The 16463-nt window shown below is 37.4% G+C and overlaps 1 protein-coding gene across 4 annotated transcripts in view; it reads left to right on the top strand.

Annotated features, from left to right (window-relative positions):
* trappc8 (trafficking protein particle complex subunit 8) overlaps window positions 1-16252 on the top strand; it is a 67553-nt gene extending 51301 nt beyond the window's left edge. For all 4 annotated transcript variants that reach the window (XM_088919751.1, XM_088919750.1, XM_088919749.1 and 1 more), the window contains 3 exons: window positions 4023-4168; window positions 14201-14290; window positions 15221-16252. In XM_088919751.1, coding sequence (XP_088775877.1) covers window positions 4023-4168; window positions 14201-14290; window positions 15221-15455 — 471 coding nt within the window. In that variant the 3' untranslated portion in view covers window positions 15456-16252. The remainder of the gene's footprint in view (window positions 1-4022; window positions 4169-14200; window positions 14291-15220) is intronic.
* Window positions 16253-16463: the final 211 nt, after the last annotated feature.

The raw sequence follows: 16463 nt of genomic DNA, 5'->3' as shown, positions 1-16463 counted from the left end.
AGCAAGGTAGAATCTCTCACCATCACAAATGTTAGTGCTGTGAGAAACTTGAGAATACACGTGTTCAACCCGGGCATGTCCTCTTAACATACCTTACTGGAAAGTTGTATTCACTTGTGACCTACTTTTATTTTATCTGCAGTGGCAGATGTTAGCAACAAGCTGTTTAAATTCAGATAATGCAGTACTGTTTGCCTGGACTGACATGACAACATCAAGAAAAACTGTGTAAAAAAGTGCCTGCCTTTCTCAGCTGTATATGTACTTCAACTTGGTTTCCACTTCTTTTATTTTCCCCATTGATTTCTGAAGAAGTCCTTAGTGTTAGCTTTGCAAGTGCCTTTGAGGATTGTTAAGGCTTGAAACTAAGCTCCTCAGTCTTGGTGGTTCAAGATTGAGCTGTCTTAGCTTGTCAGCATAGGACAGTGGGCACAGGTTTTGAAAATGAGGTCTTACTAATGTATTTTACAATTTCAACCCAACATCCATTGATTTCATTTTTTTTTTGTTTGCTTTTAACTAATCTAACATTTTCCATTGTTTCTTCTTTGCCTACTTTTTTTTCTAGACGATATACAGTCAGTATACACAGCTGTCTTCTTTGTATGTATTGTAGCACCTTAAAATTTAGTCTCTCCTTTATAGCTGGAGCTTGTTTTTAGCAATATCTGACGATTTTTCTCTTTTTGTTTTCTCAGCCACCTGAATGAGTTCATTAACCATTGCAGAATATGAATTTATTATTGTTATATTATTATTATTTTTTATTAACAAGAATAACAATAATTTTGTACATTTGTATTGTGCTTTTCTGGCCACTCCACGCAAAGCGCTTTAGAGGTAAAAAGGACTCCCCTCCAACACCACTAATGTGCAGCCCCCACCTGAATGATGCAAGAGAGTGATGAAGCCAGTTCATAGATGCTGACTATTAGGAGGCCATGACTTATAAAGGCCAAGGAGAAATTTGGCCAAGATGCTGGGGTAACACCCCTACAAAAGTGAGGAGGAGTGCTGATTCTAATTACTCCACAAATCAATTCTGTCCTTTGAGTGAGACATTAAAACAAGGTCCCAGTTTGTAAGAATCTGTCCTTCCTTTATCAGTTCTCCACATGAACTGTTCTGTAATGAGGCTCATATTTACTGCTGTGCATTGCCCACGTGGTACTGCACCCTTCGTTACAGTAGGTCCCTTACTTAAGTGGTGCTTGAAATTATGTGAACCCTTCAAGGTGGTCATTATTTTAGATATTATAGGGATATTATATGAACCTGAACTCTTAATGAATATATAGAATGAATATCCTAAATAAAGACTTCCCACATAAAAAAGGGATTTGAACTCATAGATTATTAAATTGATATTTAGCAAATCACCAGATATTCTTGTGTGCAAAAGAAAATGAACCCATTTCAGTCAATAACTTGTGGCACCTCCTTTAGCAGCAATAACTTCACAGTCGGCTCCTATAACCAATTATCAGGCTCTGACATCTTGCTGGAGGGATTTTTCCCCACTCCTCTTTACAAAACTGCGCCAGCTCTGTGAGGTTTGAAGCATGTCTTGCATGAGTGGCCCTCTTCAGGTCCTGCCACAGCATTTCAACAGGATTCAGGTCAGGGCTTTGGCTTGGCCATTCCAGGACACGGAACCTCTTCTTCCTAAGCCATTCTTTAGTGGACTTACTTGAAAGTTTAGGATCATTGTCTTGTTGAAACATCCACTTTGTGCCCAGCTTGAGTTTTCGAACTGATGGCCTGACATTCTTCTTAAGACTGACTTGATATTTTTCAGAATTCATGATTCCCACAGCGATGTCAAGTTGCCCAGGGCCAGAGTAAGAAAAACAGCCCCATACAAGGACACTCCCACCACCATGCTTGACAGTAGGGATAAAGTTTTGCTTGTGGTAGGCTGTGTTGGCTCTTCGCCAAACATGGGCCCTCTTGTTGTGCCCAAATAGTTCAATTGTGGACTCATCTGTCCAGAGAACAGACTTCCAGAACTCTTCAGGCTTGTCCAGGATGTCTCTGGCAGCTTTGTTCTTTTTTGACAGAAGAGGCTTCTTCCTGGCAACCCTTCTATAGATGGCATTTCTGTTCAGGGTTCTTCTTATTGTTGAGCTATGCACCACTACTCCAGAGGCAGTTAGGGAGGCTTGTAGATCTCTGGATGTTATTTTAGAATTACCTTTTACCTCTTTTATTAGTCTCCTTGTGGCCCTGGGTGAAACTGTGGGAGGACGTCCATTTCTGGTCAGGGTTGCCATTGTTTTAAATGCCCTCCACTTGTGTACTATTTGCTTAACAGTGGATTTATGGAGTCCGAATCTTTTTGAAATGGCTTTATAACCTTATCCAGATTGATGAGAATCCACTACTTTTTTCCTCAGTTCTGCTGATGTTTCCTTAGTTCGAGGCATGATGCTAGACTTGTAGGAAGAGTAACTGACCTGCTTTCTTGCAATTATTTATGTTTGCTCCTCCACATTATTTCAGATCTTCAGTTCCATTGGTTATCTCGGTTAACTGGTTAGCACTCATGTCATTGACCCATCTGCTTTGCCTTGATGTAAGTCATAGAACTACTTAGTACTAGTACTGTGTGTTAATTCATCTAAGCATGAATTTCGATAGGTTACTGTGAACTACCCCCAAGCACCTTTTCTGATCTGTATTGCTTTACAGAATGAGCAGATTTGTGCTTGATTTGTATACTGTTAACTTCGTAATGCAGATTGGATGGCATATATAGGCAAATACAAGCTGTTTATCAGATATTCTAAGATGTCATACTTAGACACATTTCCAGTTGGCACATATAATATTGTTTCAACACATTCAGTTTGTATATGTGAGTGTAGATGTCTACAGGTACTCTACCTTCAGATTTACTCTTGTGAAACAGTAAGAATGCACAAGTTTGTAGAAATGCAAGTACAGAAGGCTAAATTCCAACCCAGGGTGTTATCTCTCTCATATACATGACTGTGAGATGTTTAAGGAAATTATACAAATCCATTTTCACGGAAACTTACCATTTCATTTTTATGATCATTTGTTAATATGTTCATTCTTTTCATAAATAAAGTGTGCAATGTAGTTGTTAGTGCAATTATTGTACATGTATTGTTTTTGCATTTGTTAGGGATATTTCTTTCCTTCAGTGTTTTGTGCAGTCATATTTTTTTTTTAATGGAGCTCACGCATGAAATCCTCTGAGGGTGTTGTGCTTACCATAATTTTCAGAATGATTCTTAGTGGTGTGGTGAAAAAAATCCACAAAGAGGTTTAAAAATAGGGCTGAAACGTGACGCTTTCTTTTTATCCCCCCTCCACCAAAGGATGAAACCGTAGTGAACCCATCACTTCGTAGTGTTGCATAGCAACTATGTCCCAAGAATAGGCATTCATGTATAAGGCAAGGGAACTTCTCAAAGGAGGAGAAATTGTACCCGTCTGTTTATGCTCGTGGCTGTTTTTAGCCTGCACGTGAGAGCTTTTCAGCGAGTCGGTAATCAGATCAACTTGTTCTAAGTACAGCTGCCTTTTTCCTTGCCTCGTCATTACTTCAAACTTAAAGTAAAAGCGGGTTACTACTTCTGATGTTACTGATGTACTTACAGAATACTGGTTTGCTTGATCAGTTAGAAGATTAATCGCAGTGCGCCTTGTAAATGTCTTTCCTTTAAAAAGATGAAAAAACCTTTCAAAATTTTTTAGCAAATGATGGTTTGAGGTATTCAAACAAAAAATCTATTCAGCATTATGTGTAGGGGGAACAAAATATTGACTTTATCTCTTTGATTTCAAAATTAAATGTCGATTTTTGAATCGTGAAACACTAATTTTTATATTGTAAAACACATATGTGTTTTATTTGTGAGTGTGTAGATCAATTTTATTCAACAGATTAATATTCCCTCATGACAACACAATTTCCCTTTAACAAAAAATATTTATATTTTTCTGTCAAACCTGTTTAAATAAAACTCAGTCTTAACGTGCTTAATCTACAGGAAGCTCAAGAAATGGTGTTGCTGAAGTTTATCCGCCCTGAACAGCCCCCTCCACTCTCGAGACCGTCTATGGAACAGCTCTCTCACCTAATAAAAACAAGCCTTCATTATCCTGAGTCCTATGATCATCCATTTCTACAGAAAAGGTAAATGTTCTTGGATTTTAATGTTGAAATATTTTTCTCTAAATATCCTGAGGCCCTAAGTATATAAAGAGTGCAATTCATATTTTTTTTAATATTAACGGTTGTTTTAAAATTTACAGGGAAAATGTAAGACATACTTTAAGTAAACAATTTCAGTACCTGTTAGACCATGCGATTACTGGCATCTCATCTCTTTAATCTGGACTATCATCTCTCTTAGTGAAGAGTGGTTCACTGAGTGGTTAAAAAATAACCTGTGAAGCTTTTCATGTATATGGGAGAAGGAATAAAGAGCAGGGATATGTGGCAAGGGTGGGTAAGAAGTACATGTGAAGAGACACACGTGGATAGGTGGGAGGAGGGTCAAAGAGATAGAAATCTGGAAATTAGTGAAAAGATTCAGAAAGTTCATTGTTTAGAAATGAGAGAATGAGAAATGCATGAACCTGGGTTAAAGATGATTTTGGCAAACTCCTTAGATTACATGTCCTTTAATCCCTGTGAAAGGATAGATACCAGAAGGGTCTGTGTAATCATGCCTGGGAGTGGTAAAATGTGAAACTACCACCTTAGAGAAATCTTGGATCCTCACTGATGTGACATATGTCCTGAACCGCTCAACCAGACTCCTCCTGGTTTCACCAATGTAACTTGCAGGGCTCCTTCTTCAAGAAGATCAGTCAGTGAAATAGCTGGACAGGAGTGATGCCCTGAATGATCATCTGGATGATCCTGAAATAGCCGGAGTGGCCAGGAATGCTTCTGATGCTGAATGAGTATTTGTGTGTGAAATAGCAGCTTCTGGTGCAACAGAAGGTGCCCGACTTGGACGATGGTTGTGGATGTTTTGAGGGACCTGTGGACAAGAAGACCGCGGTGATTAGTAAATTGGTCAGGTGTTGGGAAATGTTCAGTGGGTTTAGGAAAAAAGCTTCCCTTGGAAAGGTCGTTTTATAAAGTGCAAGTTGGTAGCTGCATCAGCATGTGTAAACTGCGAAGAAACATGTGAAGATTTATTCTATGCTAAAAAGAAAAGGTGAAAAGGGCTCCACAGCTGAAACATTTAGTCTCTTTTTTTTCAACATGGACTAAATCTTTACTTGTTCTTTTGACAAAGTGGAGAATTTGTGTTTGCTGGCCTAGAGAACAGAAGGGTGGAAGGGAAGGAGAGGTGGTATGCAGTTCTGGGTAAAGGAATTCCTCTTTGGGATGATGGCCTGAGGGCTGCTTTTGGCTCAGGCGACAGCCCTGTCAAGGCAGGGGGAAGGAACGTGCTTTCAGCAGCACTGATAAAATCACAAAGCACCCAGGAACATAGAAAAGCCATGTTTTTTATTATCTACACCGGTTCACACCCCACCTGCCTTAAAAGGGCTGACTTACTGATGTAGTGAAAAAGAACATATGCTTATGCACACTCTTTAGCTAATAGTGAAGTCATTTGTTTTCATATGGGGAGCTATTATCCCGCTTAGTGTTTGCAGCACCAATAATACAGTGTTGTACAAAGAAAAACTATCTTACTGAAATAGATGAAGCTCTGGGAAGGGGACATCTTTTACCCCAGGCCTTTTTTATCATTTTGATAGAATGCAGCAGGCATTCCAGCTGTTTTGAACCTTAGGAAATTAGTAACATTTCTCAAAAAATGGAAAATTCAGATTGCTACCCCTTGGCTGCCTACTGGTGCTTTGAAGGACAGAAAATCAGTAATGCTGTGAGGCAGCAGATGCGTAATTTGTGTCTTGAAGGTATAAAGAACATAGTTTATTGAATGGCAGTACAAAGTAATATGATTTGCCTAAAATATTACTTCAAAAGGTACTTGTTCAGAGTGCAATAGAGCTATGATGTGATCTCAGTAAGGGTCTGGTTTTGATATTAGCTTTTAAATTAAAACAAACATTCTTAGAAGATGCTGCTGCTTGCTTAAGCATTTCACATGTACAGCAGCCAGAAAGCCATTTTTTTCTACGTTTATTGCTGATTATCTACTGAGCGTGTATAGCAGCTTTTTTTTCTCAAGTGTGTTAAATCTGTTTCATTCCTTACTAGTTTTAGATTTGTAACTGAATGAACTTCGGATGTAATGGATGCAACATGATACATTTGTTTGTATCATGTGGGTGAAGATCGTACAGTTACTGATATTAGAATGTTAGTTTGGAAAGTGAAAATGCTTGTTCTTTTTTTTCTTGCATTCTGGAAAAGTACATGTAATTTCCAGTATTTACCTGCTGTACAGCAACTGTCCAAAGAGAAGGCTTGAAAAGTCCCTGTGTTGAGAAATGTCATCTTAAAGAACATGTGTACAGCTGATTGATATAAAATGTGACAGTATTCATAGTTTTTGCAGTCATTTTTAAAGATGTTGAAAGATTACTAAATCCATGATGTGGATATAATTTGTTTATTAGAATCTGAATATTGGATGACAGCATATGTATTGGATGATGTGCAGTTTGGGTCATTCAGAATTCAGTTTCCAATAGCTTTCAGAGTAGATCAGGGAAAAACATCATTTGTACACATTTCACATGAAAGCCCACACACGTTTAAGTTTTTTAATGGGGCAGTTTTAATTCATATTTTATTATTACTGCTTTGAGATCTGTTTCTTTTAGTCTTATTGTCTTATTAGTCTTATTTTCTTCTGTAATGTTTTAGCTTATTGTTCGAAGCGATTTAAATTTTTATGAAGTTTTGAAGGTGCCTTTGGTTTAAAAGGTGCAGTGAAAAAGCAGGATTTGCAACAAAACCAATCTGAGTTTCCTGCATTAACCTCCTAAGTGAAGCAAGAAACCAACTGCAATTTCAATGATTTACTAAGGCATTGATTCACCAGTGACTGTATCTTGTTCAGTAACAAGAGACTCAATTCCCTCTCTTGTCACTCATTCTTTATCTCAACCTCAAGGCAACTGGATATTTTATTTTCAAACTAAAATGCTTAAGATCTGCGTTTAATCATATTTGCAGGAAAACCACCTGCAGTATTTGCATTCGTTTAGTCCCGAAGGGATCGAGTCACATTGAAGTTCACCTTTTTCCTACCACATTAGAAAATATTATGTAAAAGAAGGGGGTGCTAAATCAAAACTTAGTTTTTTCCTTAGTACTGAAGAAAAAGTACTGCGCTACCGCTTTAAACTATAGTGTTGACCTATCTTTCTTGTTCTTTCGGGGATCCACAGCTCGTTTTGTACTGCTCCTCCTTCAGTTTCATGAATAAAAGTTCATATTGTTTATTCTCATTCACTTAACATTCTCTCACACTTCATTTGGTTTTTACAAGATCTCTCTTTTTTTTTGGCAGCAACATCATGGTCTGTACACAAACTATTTGGGCACCTTACTTTAAGAACAATATGACAAGACTGCATTATTTAAATACTTTGTTTTATAAAGATTGGTTCTTGCTATAAGTATTTTTTTTAAAAGAACTTTACTGGAAAATCTCTGTCATTTTTTAGCACCTTATGTAAAATGTTTAATTTTTGTACCGTAGGTTAATTTTTATTTAAAGGGGTCACACTGCTAACGGGGTGTTTATGAGGAAAATGCAGTTTAATTTTAGTTTGAAAACTACAAATGATGGTAGCCTAAACTAATTTATTGTTGCAGTCTCATTTCTTTTCCAATTTATTTTTATGACAACAAGAAAGACACTGATTTAACAGGCTTTGCCTGACTTCACAACTAGGACCACCTAATGCTTTCTCTGTTTAAAAAGAGAAGAGGTGACCTTAATATGTTTGTTTAGTTCTGTAAGCTGTTAATAGATTGCTGCCTGGATCATGTGCCAGACTGTTAAGCAATGGTTTGCTTTTTTCTTCTCTTCAGTTCTGTCACTCTTGTTTATTGTATAACTTCAAGCTATATTGTATAAAGCTTGAATGTATAAAAAAAGTTAATTCCGCAAATTTAAGACAGTAAAATTTAAGCCTAACCGTTGCGTGGTGCTTGTTAAAAGATTAAGTTGCACCTAATTCTGATTTGGATATTTTGAATCCTTTTACTGATTTACTTTAAATGTGTTTTTGCTGTATTACGATATAATTTAGTAAAAGAACCTAACTGAATATTTTACAAGCTTTTGCAGTCTATAATTTTTCCTGTATTTGTTACAGCTTTGAGGGAAGTCTTAAGATAATCTCTGAAATTCCAGAGAAAGTATTGGAAAGATTTGTAACTTAACTGTCTGGTATATTTGAGCTGAGAATTAGACAAAGGTTGGGAAAAAAAGAAGTGAAATCAGACATTTTCATTTCTCTATTGGCTTTTCTCTTCTACTGGCATCTGATGTAGTCTTGCCAAAAGTTTCTGTCTGTATCAGGAAACTGCATACAAACTGTCTGTCCATTGATACCCAAACATAGTAGATATCAGCCTCATTCCCCTTACTTTACTTACACTGTTAAAGTGGGAAGTGATTTGCTTTTAGCTTTCAAAAGTGACTGCAGTTTTCTGGTCTTTGTTCTGTTACTTTTTAACATTACTTAAAATGTTAACCACAGAACAAAATGTCTTTTGCATATTGACATTTTTAAAAATAAGCGCTTTTATTATAGTAGCTTAAAGGCAGTTATTGTTAGATGCATACTCTATTAACTTATAGGTACTTTGAAGTTGAGGCTCCATACAAATAGGTTTTTTTGCTGCCTGCGTGTCTAATTTCAGATATGTTACTTAGGGCAATGTAAGACATAAGGATAAGACTGAATAATCATTTTTATTTCTTTTATATTGAGCAGACTAAAGTAGATTTGTATTAAAAGGGTACAGCTCAAGTTAAAAGCTGTTTTTTCTTCTTCTCATAATATTAATATTATATAGCTTGGCATTTTACATAGCTTCCTAGTAAAACAGCCCTTTACAGACAAATTAAACATATTAACAGATTAAATGGACTTTCATGTAATTAGAGCTTTAAAATGTCCATCTTTCTCCCTCCCCTTTAAACTTAATTGCTAGTCTACTTCAGGCTTAATTAATGAAGCAGTTCGGTGTCATCTCACCTTGTCGTTTTTTTGCTTGTTATACAGATGTTCGGTTATTGGAACTCCCAGCCATAAACTACACAACATTAATTTATGTCGTAGTTGGCTGTTGATAATTACAAATATACAAGAATGAATTGCAGGTTAAGCTGCATCCCGTCCAGGGTGTACCCTGCCTTGGGTCTTAGCATTTGCGAGTGTTCGGTGCTCAGAACCATTGCAAACAGCCAAATCCACATATAACCAAGTCCATCCATAGCTGCACAGTATATGGTATGTATGATTAGAAGACGCAAGTTGCCCTCCTTATATGATAAAGTACTAATGCATTGTCTTTAATTTAAATAACAGTGATCAACTGAAAGAACCAACAGTTATTCCAAACTTACAGTAATCGGTTAAACAACACAAAACTCTCCAGTGTGTCAAGCGTATACTTGCACGGTCCCTCTGTGTCCCTCTGCGTCTGTGCGTAGCCCACCCCAGCTCCACTTTAATGAAACAGGCCGATTTGAAAGTTGCACTTAACCTTCACCTCGGTTTCATCCCACTCTTCTCTTTCATCCGAGTTCCCGTCAGCCAGCCCAAATGACGAAAACGCGAATTTGAGAATGTTAAGTTAGACCTTACTGTAATAATAATCAATTGACAAAAAGGAGAAACTTTAAGTAGGCCAGATTGTGTTAACCTAAAGTAGAATTTCACAGAATACCAGAGGTAACACGTCTTCTCTTTCAACAAGCTGCTCGCAATCAAGCAAGCACGGTGGGTCAAACGGCCTCCATTACTTTCTAACCTTTCTAATCAAATTTCCCAAGGGTCCAGAGACAGAAAAATGACATTATTAAAGAGAGTTCAAGAAATTTCTTTGAAATACAAGAATCCACATCAAGCCACAAAATTAATAAGATAACTTTGCTTGTTTGTAGAGCCTAAAACCTTTTGTTTTAACATTTAGGGTAGGGCTTCCAGACTAAACTTCTGAATGGCCTAGTCTTCTCTGAACCTGAGTAATCGATTAAAATATGAGATTTTTATTAAGGTCTTTTATTGTTGTTTACTCAAATAATTTACTTTGTTATAGGCACAGTTATAAAAAAAACGACTTAGAAGTGTGAGGATTGATGACCCCTATGATGTTAGGTTTGACTGAGGTGTTCTGTTACTTCTGAATTGGAAAATCGCACAGCCAACACAAAACAGCACACTACAAATAAGGAGGTATAGTGCAGTCTTCCTCCGTGTCTACTACACCTCCATCACCTGCCCAAGATCTTGTTCTTCTTTTGTTTGTGATTGAAAAGAAAATACGAAACACACTGTCAAAGTGAAAAATCAGTCCTCCAGACGTACTACAATTCTGCTTATTGAATGAGTAGACCTGTGGAACTGTAGAACGTGTCCTCCAGGCCGGGAATAGCTACATAGGAGTGGCAAAAAAAGTTTAGATTATCCAAACAAATAAATAAATCTCCAGATTAAGAAGGTGTGTAGAGTTCATTTCATTTATCTTTTCGTTTTAGTTGCTGTATTTTGGGCTATTTCTAAAAGCAAACATTTAATGAGTCCGATGCAAAGTGCAATGATAAAAACCTGAGGCAGTATGACTAAAGAGGGCCTATGTTTTCTATATGGTAGTGAATCACTAAGGAAGACCTCACCCTCAGCAGGGTCCATGGTCCATGTGGAGACAATGTTGCGGTTAGTCAGAAGTTCAACAGCCAATCAATAGTCAAAACTGTAGCTAGACTCTCAGCTGAGTCTAGTGGGAACGTAAGCTTGATTCCTTCTCAGAGCCAGGTAGTACAAAAGCATTTGCATTAGAGCTCTCAAACGATGGAAGCCAAACTGACTAGAGCTAATTTATAAACTACTTTTATTTGGTCCTTGAATGTTTTCTTCATAGAAAAGAAAACATTCCAGTATAAAAAGCCATGCTGTAGCACTGCAGGTCTGGAAGGCCCTCCAGTCGTCTGAGACTGTGTGGTTTGCTATTTAAGGCCAACCTAGTCCTGTAAATTTAAATATTGGCTGTGCAGAATGGTTTGTGAAGCAGCTGTTTGTGTATCTCCTGTGGTCCTCAATTACAATTAAATATGTAAGCATCTCTACAGCTACACGTAGTTTTATCAATCAGTATTGACAAGCTTCAAAACATACACATTTAGGTATTTCACTAACACATCCATAAATGCTTTGTAGTAGCTTGTGTTTAACTTGAGACTCTTGAGGTATATTTTGATTTATTAGAGTTTATATAAGTGTAGAATTGGTTTTAATATCTGGACAGGCTGTTAAGTACTGCCTCAGCTAGAATGTGTGTGAGCACTTGATGGGGATATTGTGTTTTGCTCCTGAACAACATGATTATACTGTGGAAGCAGATACGGTTCTTGTCTGTGCCCTATGGTGCATGTGTGCCGAGGAAAGCAGACGTTGTAGACATTTTGAACTTGTGCATTTTTATCATACCCCAGTAAAAGATCTATGGTGTAGGTCTGTCGAGATATCCTTGTTATGCTACTGGGAACCAAGATATGAATGACATTGCTGTGTAGGGGTTGAAATTTCTAGCCTGTCTATTGCAGGCTGGTAGTTACTGCTTGCCTGTTACTTACTAACATACAAAGTGTCTTGTGCCTGTGGTGTTGTGGCAATGTAATATTTTATCCTGATCATATTGATCATCCAGCACACAACACCCCAGCTAGTTCTTTCTTGTTTCTGTAGTGTCAGTTTGTGATTTGGTGACTGTCCACAAATTTGAGAGAAATAAAATGTGAAAATAGTTTCTCATCTAATCAACTCCCTTGCAAAAATATGTGACCGAGAAGGCTAAAAAACTAATCGGTGTACACGGTGCTGAACACTACTTTGTCTAAAATTGCAACCTTGTTTATTGGTCGCCCTCTCTGTAGTGTTGGGTTGAAGGTTCATTTTTCCTTCCCTGACCCAGATCTGTGTCAAGGCCAATGCTGAATTGCTCTCTTAACTCATTTTACAGTAATCATAAGCCAGTTAGACATTATTCTGAATTTTCTTGTGGTGAGAGATATTCGGGATGTTTTCTCCCTGTTATATCTCGGATAACATGATATCCCATGATTAGTTTTTCCTCCATTGTACTGTGTAAGTGCATAATTTTTCCCTTGGTGTGCAGTGAAGGTATAATTTTTATTATAAGATTTACTACATCTTTTAAAATGCAGCAGCAGACACTAGATTAATAAGGCAGTTGATATTAGTGGGTCAGTTCAAGTCACAGATCTATTTTGTGATTTAAGTTTTCTTTTTTTCCATGACAAATCAGGATCACCAATGTTTTGTTTTAACCCCCCGATTCCAGTTCAGGTCTTGCTAGTTTTGTTTTTTTGCGCAGTGCTTGAAATCCTACAGCCTCAGAGGACTACAGAGGAGAGAATATGGAAGTGTAGGAAGATTTGTCTGACCGCCTTTAGGCTAGTCATCTTTTATGATCTCACAGACTGCACAGCCACATACCGGAGGTTCAGAGTCAATTGGAAGAGATCTTCCTCACTCTCAGCACAGCCGACCTCCAAGCATGCGACAAGCCACAGGGTCCCTGCTGCAGAGTACTGGCTGACGCTTCCCATCCTACCCTCAGCTTAGGGCACCCTGGTCACGGTCAGCTAGTCACATAACTCAGACTCCAGCAAGCAAGCCAGACGCCAGCAGCCATATCACCCTACAACTCACAGCTGGCAGCCCACTGAAGCTCAGCAGGTGTGAGCCTGGTCAGTACCTGGATGGGTGACTCCTGGGAAAGCTAAGGTTGCTGCTGGAAGTGGTGTGAGTGGGACCAGTAGGAGGCGCTCACCCAGTGGTCTGTGTGGGTCCTAATGCCTCACTATAGTGATGGGGATGCTATACTGTAAAAAGGCGCTGTCCTGCAGATGAGATGTAAAACCAAAGTCTTGACATTCTGTGGTCACTAAAAATCCCAGGGAGTTCCTTGAAAAGAGTAGATGCGTTAACCCGGTGTCCTGGCCAAATTTCCCTTTGGCCTTTACCAGTCATGACCTCCTAATAATCCCCATCACTGATCTGGCTTCATCACTCTGTTCTCCTCCCTACTGTTAGCTGGTGTGTGGTGAGCATACTGTACACTATGGCTGTCTTCCCATCATCCAGGTGGGGCTGCACACTGGCGTTGGTGGAGGAGAGTCCCCATTACCATTAAAGCACTTTGAATGGAGTGTCCAGGAAAGTGCTCTATAAGTGTGAGGAATTATTATTAGGTTCAGACCTCTGTGCCCGGATCACGAGTTCATCCGGCATTAGATCGAGTCCCTGCTGGGGGAGCCATTTCAGTGATTTCATAGACCCTCAGTGTTTTCGAACTGCAGCAACTTAAGATAGAACTATGCTATACCACTTGGTGCCATTCATTAGAAGTTTTTTTTCAAATTAATTTTTAAATGAAACAAATTCTAAGACTCAAAATATCTTTAATAAAATGCTGTGTTTCTGTTGGAAAGTCGTGAAAAATGATCAACCCATTCTCTTAATCCATTCTCCGTACATGAATCCGTGAGAGAGAAAACAGAGTTTCTCTGAGCTGTTTAAAGCATTCCTTTTTTATTTAAAGCACTAATAAGTCTCTTAAGGGTTTCCCTTTCACCAGCTTTGAGGCTTTGCAAATATGTAAAAATCCCAGAGTTGACATGAATCAGAATACTGTTAATGAGGAGCTGCTGATATGTATTTGTAGCTTTGTAGCTGCTGTCTGAAAGCTGAGAGCTATTAAATTCTAGCTTTCTTAATATAAAACTATTATAAAACTGTTTGGCATAAGCAGTAATTAGATAATTATTTACTTATGTGTTTGACCATAAACTGCTTTAATTCACCAGTAAACATCACTGATTGTGCCTCAGGATCAGGTACCCAAAAATAAATTTACGTAGGAAGTATTTCAATGCCTAATGTTTAATGTTATGTGTTGACAACAGATAAAATATTGAAGTCGCGTAACAAATGATTGATTCACATTCTCTTTATCTCCTTGCAGTCTGTGCATGGTACCTGTAACTCTAATGCTTTCGAACTGCTCCCTGGCTGGAGTTGATGTTATCATAGACTTGCGTCATAAAGCCACAAGGTAAGAAATATCAATTTTATGCAGATTAAAACGTAACAAAATAATTCATTTTGTATCACATTGGTGGTAGTTGGTAAGAGAACAGTGACTTACCATAACTAAGTCTTAAGTGATTAGGGTTTTTATTAAAAAAAAAATGATATAAAGAGAGTTCAGACTAAAATATTTGTGATAAATGGTACTAATAAAGTGAACTTCAGTGCTATAATGGCTTTATAACATGTTTTATACATAACCAAAACTCAGCATTTCCTAGTGGAAATAGAACATATGAAGTGTAATTTTTTAATGAAAACTTGGCTGGGTATTAGTGTTTAGTGCCCTTTTCCATGACATACTATACGGTTTTGCTCTCATTTTTTCAAATAATAAATGCCTTTGCATAAAACAACAGCATGTAAATCCCATGCAAATAAGCTTCATTAAAATTTTAAACAGACTGAATCAACCAAATAAAAGGGAGGTTTCTGATTTCTAGACATTTCAAAGGCAATAATGCTATTCCAAACAGCAGACAGCACTGCTGGAGAACCATTCATACAGTATGCTTTAATTGCATAGTTTAGAACGTTCAATATCTGTGTTGCTCTATATTCGCCATAAAAATTATTGAACAAAATAGCTCATAAAGTAGGTTTGCTTAAGTAAATGTGAGAACTGGTTTAAAAAATTTAGTACAGAATAATCTGAACTGCACCTTTCATTTTCTACAGAGAGGAATAAGGTAACAGAATGACAATATTTAGCAGCTCATCAGGTGAAACTGCTGTAATGCCCTGCTGTGCATAGCACAGCACAGTACAAGAAATTCATGACAAAAATAAGGCACAATCTGTATACATCTAAGTTAATATTTGATGTTCTCAAATATGTAACACAAAAATTCTTAACATTTTTTTCTCCATTTATGTCTTTCTCCCTTGCCTTCAGCCCTGAGACATTAGAAGTCCACGGTTCTTTCACTTGGCTTGGGCAGACCCAGTACAAGCTTCAGCTGAAAGCTCAGGAAGTTTACAAGCTTCATCTCAAAGCCTGCTTCATCCATGCTGGGGTCTACAATCTTGGGACACCTAGGGTTTTTGCTAAACTGACAGATCAAGGATCGATGTGTGAAACTAGCCAGCAAAACTCTATGCCAGCATTAATCATAATCAACAACATCTGAAACAAAACTTTCGGATCTCAATTCAGATAAATACTGGAAACAGATATCATTTTGTACTTCTTAAAAATTCCTGCATCAGACTTGCTTGTATAGATTGCAATGGCAAGATCTTAAACTTATTTTATGTGTCACCTGCAAAGCATTATGGACTTTTAAGTGTGTATGTGATGATTTTTTTCAGCATATTTATCTTTCATCTCAGCTTGTACCTAGTCTTTTTTATAACAATAACTAAATATTTACAGCTGGCGGAAGATGAACAGCAGCTTTTTTGTCTGCACTAATTTGTCTTCCTCACATTCTGTTTGTGGCTGTTTAGTTATGGTTCTATGGTTTAAAATAAAAGGAAAACTATCTACCGGGCTGTATTAAAACAGACATTCAATCTCCATTGGGTTAATTCTATATTGTATGAGAGGAACATGTCTTTGGTATAAAAGCAACTACAGCAGGAACTAGATTTCATTGGTTGCATTTTATTTTTTATTACGAATCCCGTAATTACAAAATTAATATTATTTAAATTTGATCATAACTCAAACATGAAAGGAAGGATCAATCAACTAATGCAGCCAACGATGAAAAATCAACCCTAAAATATCGAGGGAAACTGTGCTGATCTCACAAGCACGTTATTTTAATGTTCTATAAACGAATCATTTCCCTTACTGTGTAACTTGACCATTTGATTAAGATGTTATTTAAGTGTATCTAGACTGCTTTTCAGAAAATGATGTAATATATTTATAACAAATTTACTGTAAATAGAATAAAACATAACCAAAATACATTGTGAATTTGATATCATTAGTCCTTTTCTTCATACTGTAATTGTGTGTCAGTAATGATACTGTCCTCTTTATACCAACAGGTGTATTGTATTGAACAGCCGTTTCTGGGGAGATGCTTTAATGTACAGTATATGTACAGTAGGTTACATCTTTTTTTTAAAAGCCACCAAATGTAAACTTCAAATACTCCAAAACTTTTGGTTTCAGATTCTAAAAT

The sequence above is a fragment of the Atractosteus spatula genome, chromosome 6 (assembly GCF_055471065.1).
Source record: "Atractosteus spatula isolate fAtrSpa1 chromosome 6, fAtrSpa1.hap1, whole genome shotgun sequence".
NCBI lineage: Eukaryota > Metazoa > Chordata > Actinopteri > Semionotiformes > Lepisosteidae > Atractosteus > Atractosteus spatula.
The sequence above is the reverse complement of the archived record's forward strand: the minus strand, read 5'-3'. Positions and strand labels throughout refer to the sequence as shown.